This window comes from Solea solea, chromosome 16 (assembly GCF_958295425.1).
Source record: "Solea solea chromosome 16, fSolSol10.1, whole genome shotgun sequence".
NCBI classification, from domain to species: Eukaryota; Metazoa; Chordata; class Actinopteri; order Pleuronectiformes; family Soleidae; genus Solea; species Solea solea.
In genome coordinates this window covers 15,712,715-15,727,073 of record NC_081149.1, presented here as the reverse complement: position 1 = coordinate 15,727,073, position 14,359 = coordinate 15,712,715, and the positions used below count along the sequence as shown (strand labels likewise).

The following is a 14,359-nucleotide window of genomic DNA, read 5'->3' as shown; positions in this document are numbered from 1 at the left end:
ACGAGGAGGGACATAAGTCATGTAGAGGCTGTTTTGGCAATTACTCCAAAGTAACCTACAAGCAGGCTCCTATTGGACGATACCAGCTGTCAATCACACTGATATCAACTCATATAGCCTGTGCTTTATCATCTATTTTCCTTCCTATTGAGAACATCATTTACAAAATTGACATCAAACCCAGAACTAGCGACTGAGACCACTCACTTCTCAGGAAAACTGTTTACTAGAGGTGAGAATTAGGCTCATTTTCTTCTAGGTCTTTTTGCAATTATCAGAGCCACCTGGTGGCCATTCAGTATATTTTTTTATGTCCGCAAGATTATTATTATCCACTTGGTCTATGACTGCGGTTGTGGAGTCAGCTCCCAATCACAGTTGCTAAACATACCAGATTCCTCTGTTAACGATTGAGATTTTCGTATTCATTGGTAAATGTTGGAGATTGAGGCATGTTTTCAGGATTTGTAACTAATCTACAGTTCGATGTTGTTCGGTTTGATTCCCGTGTCGGACATCCCGCACACGACTCTTCCAGTCTCTGCCAATCCGCCCCTGGCAGTCTGTTAGTATTGGCTTAGCTCTCTTAAAACCTCGCCAGAGCAGGTACACAAAACACCACCAGGTACCAGGTACTATCACTAATGGCCGTGCTAAAACTGCATCATGTAAAAGCGCTGTAACTTTGGCAATGGTAATCACTTGGGCTTGAGGTAACTGTTTATAAAACAACTATTAGTTGAAGGTCAAGTCACAGACTGACTGCAAACAGTGAAGGCTACGAAACCTTTACACAGTTTGTCTTCATTAGTGCAGATGTGACACTTTAGGGGCACAAACTTGTGTAAAATAAGGAACGAGACTGTGAGAGATCAAAAGATGGTGCAAGGCGGAGATGGCAGATGCCCAGACACAGACACAGACACAGGGCATGTGACAAAGACAAACCTCCCCCGTGGTCGTTGAGTGCATCACTTTCGGTCCCTCTGCCCAGGCCACACTATCAGCTCAGACGGAAGATTCTTAGCACGCACACACACACACAACCGCCGTGTCCTCTCTAAAGCCTGCATCGCTCTAACACACAGCTGCATATATCCTTTTCATAGCTCCTGTTGTGTTTGAGTGACAGAGCCGGGCGACAAAAAAAAAAAAAAAAAAAAAAGCTGCCATAAATACTGATATAAACAAAGAGAGAAGGATTGGAGCGAGGAGAGAGGCAAAGACAACACAACACGACGGAAGACAGAAAAAAATAGCCTAAGTGAAAGGTGTTGAGTGTATTGTGTTGTGTGTGTGAAGTGCTGGTGATAAACAGGTTTATTTATGCAAGCAGCGTACAGCAGCCAAACACAGACCTCCTCAGGTCTGACTCCAAATATAGTTCTAAAAAAAGATCTGGTGACACAGCCTGCTCACACACACACACAGATAATGACTTTTGTCAATCACACGCTGATGTACAGTCAATCCCAGAGGCCCCGTCACAGGCGCTCAGAGGGAAACGCGTCACACATCTGCTAAGAGGCGGAGACGAAAGGCAGTGAATGACCTCAAATAATCCTGCGCCGCAATTTACTCCTCATCTTTGGATTCATGTCCTCAAATACACCGGTGGAATCTTACAGGAGGGGAAACCCGTAAACGTGCTCTGTGCAGACACTTCAAGACAGGAAGCTGGTTTCTGGTCGCTCTGCGGGCGAGTCAGTGTCATGCAGCAGTGTTTGCTTCATCTCACGCGCACTGGATTTTAAATAAACATCTCATTGGAGAATGACATTTAAAAACATGAAGCCAAAGTACGACATGAACAAGTCTCAGAAAAGAATCGTGGGCGGATGAGTAGAAGGGACGTTTTCTGACTTTCTGACTCCTGACCCTTTTACTGTCGTCACACAACAGTCCACTGTCCGATGTGGAGATAAGCGAGAGGAAGCGAGGGCTTTGATCCTTAATGGCTCCTCGTCAGCCGTGTGGAAATGACATTCATGGCTTGTATTTACACAAGCACAATTACGGCGGTTACTTTGGCAGTAGACAATCAATTAGAGTGAAACTAGTCAGGGTAATAACACAGATTAAAGGAGAGGTTACGGCCGGAGCATGCTCGGGTGTAAACGAGCGGCAGGCCGGAGCTCACGTCAACCTTTAGTTCCACAAGATCAGCATCAGCTCCACGTATATACCCACTCTCTGTGTTTGTTGGATCACTCTGAAAAGCTGAGATTACAAATGACTTCAAACAAACTTTATTAGGTACACAGTTACACTAATACATTGACAGGAGTGGCACCCGGTGTGGTGTTATCTGCTGCCGTAGCCCATCTGCTTCAGGTCCAGCACGTTGTGTGTGCAGAGATGGTCTTCTGCATATCTGACTAGTGATATTTAGCCATTGCAGACGGCAGTTTGTTTGCAAAAGGGCCGGAGAGTGGTACAATAATTTGAAATGTTGGGGCTGCATTTCCACAAATGGACAGACGGTGTCCTTAATGCTGATACATACAAGCATATACACGTACACCTCTTTGAGCACTAATCGCGCAGTTACAGTGACGTTATGACAGAAAAGGCGCCAACAACAGAGGTTGGTTGCAAACGAAAGACAGTTTTTGGGAAATAACGCCAAGAAAAAGGCAGATGCAGAGCGATCCAAGGCCAGAGTGAACATCGGTGCTGCGTTTGAACTGGACGCCCAGACAGGGCTGCAAAGTGATGACATGGTGGCTCTGTGTCTACTGGACCGCTAGGTTAACTTAATGTCTTTGTGAACTGAGTATTTGTTGTTTTTCCAATTGAACAAGTGTCCAAAAAGACTTGTTAACCATCATGAAATACCATCAGGGAGGCATCTGATGGTTCACACCTGCCTAAAACTTTTACACAACACTGTAAATCCTTATTCCACTTTGTGGTTATTCACCGGGTCAAAACTAGGACATGCAAAGGACAAAGGCAAGTTTGGAGAGTGATACGCAATCAGCTGTAGGATATAGATGAAGGACCATTGTCTCCAGACATGAGATGAAGCTGCACGTTTTAACTGGTTCATATCAAAGTGAAGCCACGGCTGGCAAAAGAATCATGTAAGAAAACGCATGTATAATGCTATGTTGCAACTGCTATAAAATACTGTGTGCACTTCTTCCAGAAACAACACTTTACTAAGGCTTTGTGCCGAAAGACAAAATTCCTGTTTCTCAGATGTCAATCTGACAGTCTTCTCTCCTTTCGTCAGTCTTTTTTTTTTTTTTTTTTGTTTTTTTGTTTCTTCTCTCTCACTCGCGTTCTCTGCCTGGGTAGCAGAATCAGCACATCAAATAAATACACAGAGAGGTATAGTGTTACGTTTGGAGACGGCAAAGCAGGTCATGGACAATGGGAGCACATGGAAGTGCGTGAACTGCGGGAGCAAAAAGAAAGCCATTTTGTAGGGACCTCTTTGAAACTGAATCTGATTTTGGAATTCAATAACAACTCCAAACTGTTTTCCAGGGGAGAAAAAAAAAAATTGACACTCTTGAAAAGATCAGTATTCAAGCACCATGCATTCCTCACCAATCACACACACATTCCAGGAGATGGGGATTGTTCGTGTCATTCTTGGTCTGCCAAAATGTTCTAATCATACTTCCTCCTCAGTCTTAGAGGAACCTTGGAGATAAATACACCCAGCCGCTTTATTAGGAACACCCGTCAGGCAAGAAACCCTCCGTTAATGAAGGTTTTGGTTTGGTATTTATTCAAACTATGTACATTCCCTTTTGGAGGCTGTGGTTTTGTGGTGTTTTTAGAATGCGTTGTGTCGTTGATTTGCACCTATTTATCGATTTGAATTGGGCCGACACTTAAAACATGCAGGTACATCCCCATCACACTTAATAAACCTGCCACAAAGACTAGATCACATCTATGGGCCAACTACTGTAGCTACACAGTACAGTGGCCATTTCATGAACTCCAGTGTCTGATTGATTGAGCTTGGTTTTGAGTGGAGCCGCTGGTAAGAGGCAGAAACAGCGGGGCCAACGACTGCAGTGTTTGGCCGGAGGTTCAAACAACCTACTAACAGCGGCCTTTATCTGAACCAACCACAAACCCCCAACTACTATTTACAGTTCAAATGAGGGCTCGAGCAGAACGGCGATGTTAAATAGTGATGGAGTGATGGGAATTCAAGGTCTTTGGCTTTAGTGTTCAGTTACACACGCTAATCTTGATTAACATGCATGATGCGGTCAAATAAACATAAGGGCAACGGTGCGAGTAGGCATTAATTATGTTTTGTTTTTTTTGGAAGACAAACTCATGCTTTCAATGAGGAAAAAAAAAAAACCCAGCATGATGCAACGACTTTTATTAAAAGTAATGCCTAATGCTATTAAACATCTACCAAATAGAAATAGAAATGAACAAAGAAACATTGAGAATGCTGAAATGTGTTTTTGCAACAACACAAAGCAAAAATAAAATATGACAATGAATAAATACTTTAAAAAACTAGCAGCACATGACACAAAATGATGAAAAACACTTAAAACAGTCAACAATGCTCACATCTGATTAGACAACTTGTCCTTCATGTCCCGGCACATGGTCAGACTGCGGTTCTTCCATTGTTACCTGTTTAAAAAAACAAAAAAACAAAAAACAAAAAAAAGTTGGATTATTTCAATAAAGTTCTGTAATGAGAGTCATCCTCACAAAATCTTTAAAAAAAATCTAAAAAGCTTTTGATCGACTCTCGGCTTCTTCGTTGCTTTTAAGTCGTGTGAAGTGTGTGACTGACAGGCTTCAGAGATATGTGAGGAACTGCAGCATTTGACTGAGCCTCTTATCACTGCATATGCATCGATCCTTTTTCTAAAAAAACTGACACACGCAGATAAAGCAGTTGGGATTCAAATGACTATGGCACGTATAAAGCCGTGTTTTCATCATCGTACAGTTCAACGTGTGTGCTGTGCCCCCGACGGCCATGTCAGCGAGATACGCGGCGTGACGTTGTACCGGTGCAACGACAGCGTGCAACGACATCGAACGTGACACGACGGACAACAACGGAGCGGCTTGGTTTTTTTCTGCTCGGTCACCGGTCGCAAGGGAGCGACGCTCACTGTCGTGGCTCTGGCTCCCCCCCGTACCGTACAGTGCATGTTTCACAGTTCCCACTCCTGGGCTTTGACCAGGAAATAATAGAAGGAGCTGAATCACAGAAGAAGACAACTGCGAGAAAAACAAACTTAAACTGACAAGGAGTTTATGCTCCGTCAGCTCAAAGAATTGAATATTTTAATGTAATATTAATGGCAGGAATGATGCAGCCAACTAGCCACCAGTTTAAGTTGTTTGGGAATGTGACATAATGGGTCAACGGGAAACAAGCTGCGGTACTGGACGGAACCATGGACGTTCATACAAATCTGTTTGCATGTGCAAGCCAATGAAGGTATACACAAACGCTGAAAACGTCCACATGAACTATGTACTGTATGTGCGTGGCATGAATGCATACTGTATATGCAGTTTGGCATGAATGCAAACTGTTTCACTTACCTCTTGCTGCGACAGGCATCCAGGTCTTCCTGCAGCAGAGACGCTCTCTTCTGAAGGAAGTTAACCTGCAACACAGACCATCAATGCTAAATTTGTTTTCAAAAATGAATAATCAAGAGTGAAGAAGGTAGGGAACCAGCGTTTTAGAAACATGCAGCTGGGAAAGTGGAGGAGAAATGATGGCTTTAGGTCAATTGTGCTTTTGGGTGGAGGGGTTAGCTAAGTAGAGCAAGGTAGAAGAAAAGCTTGCTTGTTGAATCCAGGGGTCAGGTCTACAGGGGTTGGGGGTCAGGAGATTAGGGCAGAGGGGTTAACACACAGGGGGACAGGGGGAAGATTATGAGCCAGGTTAGGACGCTGTGAGGCGAGACCTTGGTATCATTTTTTTTGTGTTACAAAGTGTTTTTGGTTGAAAGAAACAATAAACCCCACATACATTTACACAGCATCTACAGCCTGGCAGAATAATAGCGGCTCCAAAATAATCTGTATTGTTCTGGGACTACCGTACTGGAGCCAAGGGTACATTCCTTTCTGTGGGGGAGACCTCAGGAAAGTTCTAGCATTTCATTTGGCACCACACAGTGGGGAAGAATATGCAAAACCCCACTGAAATGTGGTCAGATGCCTCCAGAGACAAAAAAAATCTCTCCCACCACCCCCCCTCCCCCCCAATTGTAAAAATAATGCACTTTTATGTGCAAGAACCCAACGTGTCAATGAGAGCAGAGACTCCTCTGGTCAGGAATTACATCTTAGAACTGAAACGTGATCTTTGTAAACCTATTTGAAGAAGGCAGGGGTTTACGATGAACCCATTTTTTTTTTTTTTTTTTACAAAACCTTGCACTATTAGATATCTTTGTTACATAAAACCCACTTTTGTTTATTGTAGAAATGGAGAATGAGAGAGACAAGCAGAGCCTGCAGTTTATAAAGAGGACTGGCGGGGAAGCAAAAGCAACGTCTGTGATCGAATGTCACACCAAAACCAATACCAAACATATCTTTAGCCACGTTCAAACAAATAACTCAGACACGGATATTCGTTCGGAGACTTCGGGTTAGGTTTCGGCCAGTTCGGTTGATTGATAGCAGGGAAAGTGAAAGACAATTGAAGAAAAGAGAGAAGAGACCCTAACCATACGTGAACGTAAACAATCTTTTTTCACTGACACACACTCAGGAAGTTTATTTGAAATGAATTTCATGAGATCTAAACTGGCGGTTGAGGTCACTTACAGACAGATCATTAAGACGACCTGGAGCCACTTCTGTCCAGTGGTTTTATGAAAGACAGCTTAAATCAAATGAACGTGGTATTCGCAGCAGCGATTGGGAAAACCCAGAGCAGGTTGAGGAACTGCAAAGTACGTGGAAATACAGATAACAGGTGAAAAACTGAGGTAACAACCTGGGATTTGAGAGACGTGATGGTGTCCTCCAGTTCTTGACGGATCTCCGTTGGCATCAAACCTTTAATCTTCTCCTCATACTCCCGACGCACCACAGTGACCTGAGAGGACAGAGGGACAACAACCAAATGGTGTCAGTTAAGTTAGAGGAACAACGAAGCACATAGAGTTAATGAATCCAGAACACGCATGGAGCGCATGCATCTGAATCATCCATGCATGTACACGAGCGAGGAAAGTGCTCCTGACGCGCACACTGCACCTCCAACCACCAACCAACACTTATTTCGCTTACTATCAAGATCCACACAAAAAATTCCACCTGTTCATCGTTATTGGTACTCCAACAGAAGAAATTACTATATTTTGATGGAGATCCAAATAAGATTTTTTCAAATGTTTCATAAATAACTGTTAAAGTATTAGTTTAGTAGTTAGTAGTAGTTTTTAATAAAAAGTAATAGCACTTGAAACTGTGTGCTCTATGAGAGCCGTCTCTAGCTTCTTGAGAATCTGTGGAAAAACACACCCCATCTCGCAACGTTAAACCAAGTGAGATAAATTCCTCCTAAATCAGATGTTTAAAAAAATCAAGGCATTCTTCCTCCCATCAAGTTTCAAGAAAATCCGTTGATTCGTTTTTGAGAGGCAACGCAAACTCCTTTGTGGTGGAAACGTAATAATACAAAATAATTAACGTTGCTGCTTTAATACAACAATAAACTGTTGATGTCAACGCAAAATAAATGACTTGCATACACAATCCAATGTGTGCACTTCCTCAGAACGACTGAGGACACCCATAGACATAATGAAAGTTGTGCGGTCCTCACAAAGATACGCATACAGGAACACACACACACACACACAGCGAGACAGACAGACAGCGAGACAGACAGACAGGGTATCCCTCCTTTCTTTATTCATGGCTCAGAGAATTCCCTCGCTCTTCACAGCTCCTTCACATCTCCACAGGGGGTTCGCAGACTGGCATGCTCTCTGTGCACGACACCCCCTACTGGCTGCCAATGACTACAGCCCAGACCTGACACAATGCATTTACGGGGCTCGACACAGCTGGGTTTAGAAGAGGACAGGGCCACGGTTGGAGGACTGAACACATCAAACGCTGAGGCAGCTCAATAGCAGGCTAGCTTGCTAGCACCACTGGGGAGGACTGGAGGAGGAAGTCTGTCTGGGGCTAAATTACACTCCACTAAACCAGAGTCTGATTATAGAAGTTGAAAAGGATTTGGTTTGTGCAGTCCCCCCCCACTTTTACCCACAAACACACATGAATGGGTGCATGCACACACACACAGTCCTGTCTCCATGACTTCAGACAACATTACGCTGACTTACATTCACATTGAGTGCACTTCCTATAGTTTCCCTTGGCCTAAATGCAAACCCAAACCTGAGAACATGCATGTTTGCATGTTTTTTTCCGCATGGGTTTTCTACGAGTAATCCTCCCACGGTTCAGAAACATGCAGAGGGTGAACTAGAGTGAATGGCTGTTTGTCCCTATGTGTTTGCTCTGTGATGGACTGGCGACCTGTCCAGGGTGGAGTATGTACCACGTCTTTCCTCCTACGTCAGCCGGGACTGGATCCAGCTCCTGGTGGACCTCATGTGGAGTATAATGAGGCGGGAGACAATGAATGAAAAGAGCGGCCGAATCAATTCATTCAGAGCTTAATGAACAGTTTTAACAGACCTCAAGAGATCAATGGGGAGGGAAAGTGAAAAGCAACAGTTTTCACCCACATATTTCAAGGTGTAACCAGGGGAGAGTCTGGGCATTTTAAATGACCATAATGTCTTTGACAGAGGCATCGTTAAGTATATCCAGTGCCTCCCCACCTCCAGCCGTCCATTCTTTCAAGAGAGGCTGCTGTGGATACGGCGAGGGGGGAGGATAAAAGATCGGTTTTCCTAAAAATAATTTTCCTGTTGTGGATTTTACTGATTGTTCTGTCTTTGGCTAATTAATCTTCCTGGGCAGAATGAAAGGGATTGGGAAATTGGGAAGCACTTCAAAGCAGCCCCCAGTATAAATGATCCCAATGTGAAGCGGCTCACTTGGTCTCAGAACACAATATGAGAAGATTACTCCGCCACAACTTTGCCAGTTTTTCTGGCTCTTTCGGCCCTGTTCGTTTTTTTTTAATGTGTCGGGGCAATAACAGTGGGCAGAGAGGCCGCTGGTTTACAGAAATATGTCTTTTTCTCGCTGTGTGAGAATGAAGTCAAGGATAATTTGAGAGTAACTTTTTCAAACAAGTGGCAAAAAAAAAAAAGAAGAGGTTTTCATAAGCTTTAATTTGAATGTCCAGGACTTAAAAAATGAGCTGAAGCTACGGGAGTGCAGATTTTCAAAATGTCTATCTCTATCTATAGCAGCTTCTGTAGTCATAACAAAATGGCTAGCCAAGACAAAACACACTCCACTACCTCAGACCAAAGCAATAAACAATGGTTGAATAAACACATCCCTTACCAACCACTCTGAATATAAGTCTTAGATTCTTCAAAAGCCAAGCTCCTTAGTTTTGCATTCTTGGTTCATGTATGGTGCAGTCACCGCAGCAATGAGAGATCCGCTCTGCCTAAATTACAAGCTCCTTTGTGGCAATGCTGTCTCCATTTTCCTTCCCATACATTAGAATGGGCAAGGCTACGACGGCGTATTCATCAGGACTCACAGAGAGCAACGGGGACATGTGGATACAGTGCGACAGTACAATAGCAAGGCTGATCTAAGTGGACAAGCCGTGGCTGTTTGCTTTAATAACAACGCAGACGGAAGCTTGAATCGGGGAAACGATCCACACTACATTTTCACTTTTCGGATCCATAATGACAACAATAACAAACATACTCCATCATCATCATCACAGGACCGACTACATGCACTCAGCGTGAGTTGCTCCTCTGCAGTTGGAGCAAAAAAAACAACAGTGAATAGTAAAAACAAGTCCAATTTTAGTCGGACTAAGGCAATAATTTGGTTTTCTTTATGTCACGCAAACACTTTAATACACCTAAAATCGAGCCAGTCTATCTGGATAATGCGATTCCCAGTCGGATTACTCCTGCATGCGTACACTTAATCGGACTGGAGTCGGACTTTGACCCGGAAGTAGGAGGAGACATCATATAAACTGCAGTACTGGTGACAGAAAAGAACAAACGACACGATGGCATCGGAGAGAGCGAGATCTACAGAGACGGGATTTATGCTTTAGAACCACAGCACGATCCATCTCACCGTTTGCTGTGTGTTTCTCTGTGTGACGTAAAGGTCAACAGGAAGCTGATGTGAAGATGCGCTAGCATATAGCGAGAGATTTCCGTTCACAGTTTGGAGTCGAGTTGTCGCAAATAAGAACGATTTAGGAAGCAAATGCGGGTTACTGTGTTTTTAAATGTCTCTGTTTTTGCTCATCCAAAACTAAAACGCAGAAAAACACACTTTATTACTACAAAGTAATGTAGATGGCAGGCATATCCAGAGCTTCTGTGTTTTTCAAGGAAAACTGGATGTAGCCAAGAACTAATATGATGTGTGATTCCTCAAGGTCGAGGACCTGGAACTTGTTCTAATGACTTTGCTGACAGACATCATAAAAATGTAGTGTTTTTTTTTTACATTTCTATTATAAAAGGTAGTGCAGTGAGTCATATAATCATATAAAGTACATATGTGTATAAATACATACTATGGAGTATAATTTCTATTCTCTGCAAAGCAAAGCGTTCGCAATTACATCTTTCTACGGCATGTCAAACTAAACCTTAACCATAGTTTACTGTGCAGCGTGCGGGGGTGGAAGCAGTAACCGTTTTCTGCAGCAGCACCTCTAATGTGGAAACATAAACTAACCTAACAGACACAAACAAAGGAGACGAGGACAAGTAAAGCCGTCTCCGTCTTTCACGTCGCTGTTAAAATTCAACACAGGACAATCTCTCAGACTCCCCAAAGATGTCTCACTCGTTCTCTGAGAGACACTGTTCCTCAGCTTTGCATCCCCTCGTCTCTTCCAAGGTCCCTTCACTCAAATACACACTTTTCTTTTCTCTGAACAGCTTTGTACAGCAAAGGCATGTTTGTTTTTCTGACAGGTGGAGGGAGGCATGTGATGGCATCTGGAGGGAATGAAAGAAAAAAAAGTCCTCATCACTATTAGGACAGATGTTTGGATGCCTTTGAGCAACGCTGTTGATCAAGCATCCAGAAGGTTTTGGCCAGTGACGGACATGAGATGAGAGTGAGCAGGAGAGAAAAGAGAGGAAGGGAAACACGGAGGGAAAAAAGTGAGTCGCTGTTTTTTTTTTCTCAAAGCAATCAAAAGGGACTTTGAATTTCTGGAGAAAAATCAGGTTTCATCTCCGCAGCTCTTTCTTAAAATGAGATTTTGTTTGTTCCCGATGAAGTGAGATTCTCTCGCTTTTGAAGACTGCAAAGAGCCGCCGTTTTCCCCTCGCAGTCATCTTAAAGTGAGAACATTTCATCTATATATAGTGGTTTTGACTTTCCATGGCGTTTGGTGCTGTCACATGGTGTGGCGTTTGACAGCTGCCAGCGGTAGAGAACAAGCCCTCGACACTTACAATGTTCAAATAAAGTTTGTCATATTGTTGGGAAGCTTGATGTATGCTAATGAATTTGGGGGGTGTGCGTGCGTGTGTGTGTGTGTCGGTGTGTGTGCGCAGGCTTGCGTGGGATGTTTTGTGGGGTTGGGGGATGATGGAAAGACATTTTTGATAAACCCCCTTGTTCCAAAGCTTAAAAAAACCTTGTCAGGAACAAAAGAGCACATCAAAAACGACGCCACTCACAAAGTTTGCACCTCATCATCCACTCAGTGTGCACTCGGAGAGTTCACCAAGGAAGCGATATGAAAAAAAACAAAAAAAACTGCTTTGCTGCAAGTGGGAAAAAGAAGAAATTGCTTTAGAAAAAAAAAGAAGAGAAAAGGCAGGAGATTAGAAGTGGCTACAGATCTCAGTGAAGTTGCTCGAGCTATGCGATGGGATTGGCAGCTGCTGATGTAATGTGCCTGTACAAAAACAGAAAATCAGGAAGACTTTTGCATCAATACTAAAAACGGCTACAAAGATAATTCATTTTCTTATTTTTACCAAGCTCTCATGTTGCAGGAAGATGCATCTTTAAACATGTACAATTCAACGTGCCCAGTGTATCATTACGAATTTATAAAAAGAGCTGTACTCCCAAACAGTCCGATTCTATCTTTCAGTGAGAAGGTGAGGCGCTCAGCTGGAGCGGGGGGAGCCTGCAAGAGCAAAGTCCTTCTGAAGTTGGAGGAAAAAAAACAAATTGAATTTTTGATAAGTAGTTACAGGTGTTTATCGTTTTAATTTAGTGAAACACATTGTAAATGCATGAAAACAAGGACTAAACTGACTGTTTTGATGACTTATTATTAAAGAGTGTTAGGTTATTTTCTGTTTTTGTAGTTGTTTTCTTGTAGGTTTGACGTTATTATGTTAACATTGACTCATACGTCCTATAAGACACACGGAGGCGACCTGAATTTCTAATTTCTTGTCAAAATGCTCGTCGCTGCACCGAATCAAGAAGCTCTTTTTTTTTTTTTTACGGTGTCCGTCTCACTGCATCACTCAGGATCCAGCCACAGTTGTGTCCCCATTCTGTGTTTATAACTTTGTGTTTTCCTGAGATTCCAGCATTCTCATCCAGCTGTGGCACGGTTTCCTACTGAGTTTGTCGCAACAACTAAACCTGTGATAAATTAATGAGATTCGCTTGTGGCACAGAATCAAGAACCATCGCAGATCTAAAATTGGTACCAAATGCTTTGTCAGATTCTTGTTTACGGATCCCGTGCTTCGTCACGTTGCTTTGCTTAAATCATAACCCTTCTCATATCAGGCAGCAGTGTTTTTGAAATCCGTATGAAATGTTGTGCTTTTTATTGACACAGAACTAAGCTAAACTTAGCTCTTAGAGTGTTAAATTAAAGCAGAACTAATAAATAGAAAACCCTATTTGAAGTACTTTGACCAAATCGAGGATTTAACAGCAATCACTCAAACAGGATGTTATTACATATACGGCATGAAAAGGAAAAAAACAAGTAGAGACTTACTTTACTAAGATTTAGTAACTAAGATCTAAGATTTTTCACATCCCAAGTATGTAGTATAACACTTAATAATACACCAAATCTCACCAACTCCTAAATGTATTATTCCTTAACACACTAAAGTTATATGAATATATGATAGAGGGTTTGAAATCACAATCCTGGATGCTAGAGAGGTCAGCTTCTAATGATCAGTTTTCGAGTCGCGCGGAGAGAAGAGAAGCCCTTGATTTTTTAATAGGGTATAAAATCCTTTTGTCTACTTTGCAACTAGACAGACTATCATATATGATTTGACTATGATATGACAGATTATATACATGTATATATATATATGTGTGTATATATATATATATATACATATATATGTATATATATACAGTATATACATGTATATAATCTATACATATTTCTTTAATTGCTGGTTAATTGCTTACATTTGTTTTTTTGTTTTTGACTTCTTATTATTTGTGGGTTCTCATTAGTTCTGAGAGTCTTAACTGTAGGGGGGTTGCGTGGGGTTTAATGGTACGCTTCGCACATGCGGTCAATGAAGTCGTTGTGTACTGTATTTAACACACATGTTAATAACAAACATATCAGCGCAGAGCATCACGCACAACCTGTGACGCCTGCATTTCTGTCACCGTCGCAGACTTTCAGGCGCTGAAAGTATAACACCAGCGTTATACTTCCTGTGAGTGTGAGGCATGGAACGTGTTGTCACGGTATCGAAGTCGCTGTGTTGATCTTCGTGTGCACGTCAGTTTGTTGTTTGTCGGCGGACAATGAGAACAACTTACACGTCCATAGCGTCCACAGCTGTACATGTGTTCCGCTCTCATGACCGAGGCTTAAGTCGTAGGACACGGTACGCAGCGCCTGTGGGACTGGGTCAGCGACCAGCACCTCCTAAAAACCAGTGACCCCTTCCAACAGATTTATGACAAGTCAGACACCGAGGTGTGTGACGAGTGTGTGAAGTGTGTACAAGGGTCAGTGGGCGGATCAGAGGGGGACGCAAGAATGAATGCCTTTTGGTGTACATACCAGGCTACAAAGAAGAGCCTCCCGTGTGAGTGTAGTCATTACTGCTTTCTTCTCTGTGTGTGTCAAGGTCAAAACGGAGCCTGATTACAGGGCATTCTGGAGAGCCATGGGGAGTGTGTGTGTGCATACAGAGGCTTCCCTCTGAACACAGGCGGTGGTGGCATTCCTGGCCCTAGGCGCTGGCTCTTGAAGCTAAAT

General features: G+C 42.8%; 1 protein-coding gene across 2 annotated transcripts in view; it reads right to left on the bottom strand.

The window, feature by feature from the left end:
* LOC131475427 (axin-2-like) overlaps nucleotides 1–14,359 on the bottom strand; it is a 120,483-nt gene that overhangs the window by 23,713 nt on the left and 82,411 nt on the right. For both annotated transcript variants that reach the window (XM_058653547.1, XM_058653546.1), the window contains exons 25-27: nucleotides 6,971–7,072; nucleotides 5,557–5,621; nucleotides 4,558–4,623 (exon numbers count right to left, since the gene is read on the bottom strand). In XM_058653547.1, coding sequence (XP_058509530.1) covers nucleotides 4,620–4,623; nucleotides 5,557–5,621; nucleotides 6,971–7,072 — 171 coding nt within the window. In that variant the 3' untranslated portion in view covers nucleotides 4,558–4,619. The remainder of the gene's footprint in view (nucleotides 1–4,557; nucleotides 4,624–5,556; nucleotides 5,622–6,970; nucleotides 7,073–14,359) is intronic.